Source organism: Laetiporus sulphureus, assembly GCF_001632365.1.
Source record: "Laetiporus sulphureus 93-53 unplaced genomic scaffold LAESUscaffold_13, whole genome shotgun sequence".
Taxonomy (NCBI): Eukaryota; Fungi; Basidiomycota; class Agaricomycetes; order Polyporales; family Laetiporaceae; genus Laetiporus; species Laetiporus sulphureus.
In genome coordinates, this window is record NW_024468522.1 from 501622 (window position 1) to 507298 (window position 5677).

The window sequence follows — 5677 nt, forward strand, 5'->3', positions numbered from 1 at the left end:
GACCGAGACTACCTGCAGGACCATCTGGTCCAGATCTCAATCAAGGGACATACGTCGAGACCGCTACAGGGTCTCATTTCATCTATCCTCTCGCCGTCTCCATCATCTCGACTCAGCGTGTCGAAGGTACCCTTCGACAAATTCGTATCCTACTCACTAAACGATACCGTCGTCAACTTGACGACCACGACATCTTCGATCTCGAGCATCTCATACTCAAGCTCGAATCCATCCGCACTGACATCGCGAAATTCAAACTTTCCTTCGTTCACCAACACGTGGTTCGCGACTTTTGCAACTACGTCCAGGAAAGGAAGCATCAGGGCGGAGAAGCTCGCTGGATAATCAGAGATATTATCCAGAAATATCGTCTAGGAATACAGGTCACAGGACGACCTTTGTTGTAGATACGAATATTTACTCTGTATATGTCTTCATCCGGCGATTCGAACAATCTTGAAAACTTCGAGCAAATAAATCCAATCGGTCACACTTTTGATTATCTTTGGGATTCAATTCCACGTGTTCTTCGAGACAGAGCAGGCGAAGCGTTTGCTACATACGAGGACACGTTTGACATCGACTACCACGACGTATATCACATATACGCCCTCCAAATCTATCCAGAATTTGATTGGAGGAACGTCGCGGTTCATATCTGTTATATCCCTATTGGATCCGAAGAACCCGAGGACCGTCTCACCGAAGCTTACAATAGCTTCGTCGATTGGCTCGAAGAAGTCGAGCGTATTTGCGAAATTCATCACAACCATCAGTGGCCCGCAGTCCGGGACAAGACCAGGTTTTTGTGGCAACCCTTCGTCAAGGTCATTCATCAAGATCTTTGGTTGCTGCGAAACCAACGCTCAGGACGAGTAATTGTCCGACAGGCCACAATCGCGAATAGGCATATCGCCGAGTTCGAAGAACATCTTCGCGAGATAGAGGAAGAACTGTAAAAATGACGACCCCCACTCCCAATGATCCAAGCTTTTCTCGTGCTCCATCTCCGGAGCTTCCCGCACGTCTTAATATTGTTTTGCAACCCCCGAATCCTATCATTCGTCAAGCCCTTGCCGACACAGCGCCCCCAAATGCGAATATACCCAAAAATGTAAAGAATTGGGTAGTCGATCTCGTCACGAACGTGGTGGAAGAAATGCGTCAACAAACGGTGGCGCATTACGAAAATCTTATCCAGCGCCAAGCACATACAATGGAAAGTAACACCACGGAATTCCACAATCGGATGGTCTTCTTAGACCAACATCGTCAACAATCCGAGTCTCGAATCGCAGACTTGAAAAAAACCTCGTCAGCTTTACTCGAGGCACACAAGAACACTGACGACTCGTTGGTGGCATTTGACGATGAGATCAAGGATCTCCAAACCAGGATGGAAGACCTGAAGAAATCACACGATCGACTTCGCGCATGGGCATCCACGCAAGGACGGAAAGCAGGGCAAGGCAGTACCAATGTCGATGACACAGACGACGACGATGAGCCGTCGTTTGGTCGCAAGGGTAAAGGCGTAAAAATTGACCAACCAGAAAAATATGGTGGCAATAAGGATGGAGTCAATCTCGATGATTGGCTCGAACAAGTCATGCTCTGGTTGAAATATACCGGACATACCAAGGACGAGTCCAAAATTATGTCTACCCTCTTGCTCCTGAAAGGAGGAGCACGCGAATACATGCGGCATTGGATCACCGAAATAAACGAAAACAACAAAGCACCCGGAACTTGGGCGGAGTTCGTCTCAGAACTTCGCACGGCATACGAATCATTGGACAAGGATGACAAGAAGCGAACGGAGTTAGAAGCCTTCGTCAAGAAGGATCATCGAGACTTCCGAAAGTTCGCAGAAGACTTCCGTCCAAAGGCAACAGGTACAGGCTTCTCGGATCAAGATTTGATCGAAAAGATCAAGAAACATATTCCGGAGAAAACGTGGCTGCTCATGCTGGCGGACACGACTAAGGACAACTGGCCCAAGAAATGGACCGAGTTCCTTACATTCGCACTCCGGATATTCACATCACTACAACGAGAAGGCCACCATGCCAAGGCCGAAACCAAGGACCCGAATGCTATGGAGGTTGACGCAGTCGGGAAGAAGGGAAAGAGTAAATCGGGCAAAGCGCGAAGCGTGCAAGATGACAAGTTGGTTTGCGCCAACTGCAAGAAGAACAAGCCAACGTTCTTCAAATCGTCGAAACGTTTCGGCAAGTATTGCACCGATTGTTTCAAATTGGACCAGGTCAAGAGGAAGATTGAGAAGGAGAAGGAAACAGCTGCGAAGAAGAAGGACGGGAAGAAGAAGGACGACGCCAGGAACAAATCCAAGTCGTCCAAGATGCGACAAGTAGCATCGGATTCCGCTTCATCCGATAGCGAAATGGACACGGACAGTGGTCCCGAAGTCAAGAAGCACAAAAGCTCTTCCTCTAAGACTAAGGGGAAGGGTAAGAAGACAGCTGCGCATATCAGCGACCGCAGCATCCACTCGGAAAGCGAGCCTGATGCATCCGAGTCGGACGAAGATTTCGCCACGATCCTCTCAAGGCTCAGGCGCCTGAGGGCGAATGGATCCAGTTCATCAAGGAAGGCGGGAGAGGGCTCTTCAAGGAAGGATCGGAAGGGTTTTCTCAAAGGGGATCTGTAGGCAGCTCGTCAGAGTCCCCAGAACATTATATAAGACCTGTACATTTAACACCCGAATCAGACACCTCTGTAGATCGTCGCAACGCAGAGGATGATAATGTAACAATAAAGAATTCCTCTCCAAATTTATCATCATTCTATTTACCAGTTACATTATGGGTGTACGGCAAAAAATCGAGCGCCGAAGCTCTAGTCGACTCAGGAGCATATTCCATGTACATCAGCAAGCGATTCGTAAAAAACAATCGAATCGCAACCTCCAAGCTAAACACTACATACAAAGTGTACAATGCTGACGGATCCCAAAACAAACATGGCGAAATAACCGACTATGTAAAAGCATACCTCAAAGTCGGAGATCATGGTTCCACCCACCGTCTGCTAGTCACAGACATCGGGAAATTAGACATGATCATTGGGATGTCATATTTACGTCAGCATAACCCAGAAATCAACTGGCAAGCTGGAGAATGGAAATACTCACGATGCCCGAGTACGTGTCACCACCAGAGGCTTCGTAAAAAACAACAAGCCATTGCGAGAGAGGAAGCTGAAGAAATCTCGCAACGAGCACAACAAGTGGCAGATGAGGAGCCAACTGCATTCAGAATGTTTAATGGACACAACATTGATGCAGTAAATCCTATCATCTCGTGGATCGAAATGGACGATCCCGAAGCTGAACAAATAGCCCGCATGATACTTTCTATAGCAGATTGCGGCTATGCTGAACCAGAAGAAGACCTGAAAGAAGCGGCACTCCAGTCAAACACTGGCAGCCCAGAAGATCAGGTTATTAATGAAGTAGAATCTTGGGAAAAACTAGTACCAGATTATCTACATTCATTTGGTGATGTCTTCTCCAAGAAAGCGTCCGAAAGGATGCCAACTCGAAAGCCTTACGATCATGCAATCGAGTTTGAAGAAGAACATGAATTACCACGACCAAGCAAACTCTATCCTATGAATCCGGAGGAAAGAAACTCCCTAGATTCATGGATCAACGAAAATCTAGCAAAAGGCTACATTCGAAAATCGAAATCACCTATTGCTGCCCCAGTATTCTTTGTCAAGAAGAAGGACGGCACACTAAGACTGGTACAAGATTACCGAAAACTTAATGCCATAACCAAGAAAAATCGCTTCCCTATTCCACGAATAAGCGAGCTTATCGATCAGCTCAGTAATGCGTCAATATTCACCAAGCTGGATCTCAGATGGGGATACAACAATGTTCGCATCCGCAAGGGTGACGAATGGAAAACAGCTTTCGTGACGCATCACGGTTTATACGAAGCCACGGTTATGTTTTTCAGTTTCTGTAATGCACCAGCCACCTTCCAACACATGATGAATGAGATCTTAGATGATCTTATTCGGGAAGGTCATGTGATCGTCTACCTCGATGATATCCTAATCTTCACTAACGATTTGAAACAACATCGGAAGATTACCAAAGAGGTAATTAAAAGATTACGGGACAACGACCTTTTTGCCAAACCAGAAAAGTGCTTTTTCGAACAGTCCTCGATTGAGTACTTAGGGATGATTATCTCTAAAGGCGAGGTCCGTATGGACCCTCAAAAGGTCGCAGGTGTACTCGACTGGCCTGAGCCCAAGAAGGTTAAGCAAGTCCAAGCTTTTCTGGGGTTCGCAAACTTCTATCGTCGATTCATTGAAGGATTTGCCAAAAAGTCTCGACCACTCAATATCCTTACACGAAAGGATCAGAAATGGGTATGGAACGAAGAGCAACAACAATCATTCGATGCTCTCAAGAAAGCTTTCACAACAGCTCCAATTCTGGCATTACCGGATGATACGCATCCATTCCGGTTGGAAACGGATTCCAGCGATTTTGCCACTGGGGCATGCCTCGAACAACTCAAAGACGATGGGTTGTGGCATCCAATCGCATTTTATTCGAAGAGCCTCAATGAGGCTGAGCGGAACTATGAAATCTATGACAAAGAGATGCTCGCAATTATTCGAGCGTTGGAAGAATACCGACAACATCTCGAAGGTCATCCGCTCCCAGTCGAAATATGGTCCGATCACCAGAATTTAACCTATTTCAAATCAGCACAAAAGCTGACGAGACGGCAAGCTCGATGGTCGCTATATCTTACACGGTTCAACATCCAACTACATCACAAACCAGGGAAATCAATGCATCGCGCAGATCCTCTGTCCAGGAGGCCAGATCATGAAGAGGGGGTAAATCTCGATAATTCCGACAAAACTCTACTCAAACCGGAATATTTCGCGATTAAAGCTATTCAACATACCCATCTTGCAGTCGTCACAGATCATGATTTGGTGGACAAGATCAAGAAGGCGTTACAAGACGACAATGTGAACAACTCATATCAAGACCTACTCAAGAAAGGACAACGAGAGTTCTCGAAAGGACTCGAAGACTGGAACTTCGAAAGTGGGATATTACTATACCGAGGCAAAGTCTATGTGCCAAAAGCAGATAATAAGGAATCACTTAGACGAGAAATCGTACAGCGTCATCATGAAGCTGCCAGTGCAGGTCATCCTGGAAGATGGAAGACATATGAGATGTTATCTCGTAATTACTGGTGGCCGGGAATGTCCACTTACGTCAAAAAGTATGTTGGTTCTTGCGACCTTTGTCAACGCAACAAGAACATCAATCAGCCCAAATACGGGGAATTACAACCAAATGAGGTTCCAACAGAACCTTGGGAAATTGTCTCTGTCGACTTAATCACTCAATTACCAGAATCCCATGGATTCAACGCAATTATGGTAGTTGTCGATCGTTTGACCAAACGAGCGCACTTCTTTGCAATCACCAATGAGTTCTCAGCATCAGACCTTGCCCGTACTTTCTATGAAAGAGTATGGACACAGCATGGTCTTCCGAGACAGATTATCTCGGATAGAGGTACTCAGTTTGCAAGCGCATTATTCCAGGAAGTATGCAAACTCCTTGGAATACAATCAACAATGTCATCCGCATATCATCCGGAGATCG

General features: G+C 46.2%; 1 protein-coding gene across 1 annotated transcript; it reads right to left on the reverse strand.

Moving 5' to 3' along the window:
- Positions 1 to 149: 149 nt before the first annotated feature.
- LAESUDRAFT_758102 (uncharacterized protein) lies at positions 150 to 773 on the reverse strand (the record flags this gene model as incomplete). Its single annotated transcript, XM_040912410.1, has 2 exons — positions 150 to 371; positions 564 to 773. The coding sequence occupies 2 exons, from the start codon at positions 771 to 773 to the stop codon at positions 150 to 152; spliced, it is 432 nt and encodes a 143-aa protein (XP_040765713.1).
- Positions 774 to 5677: the final 4904 nt, after the last annotated feature.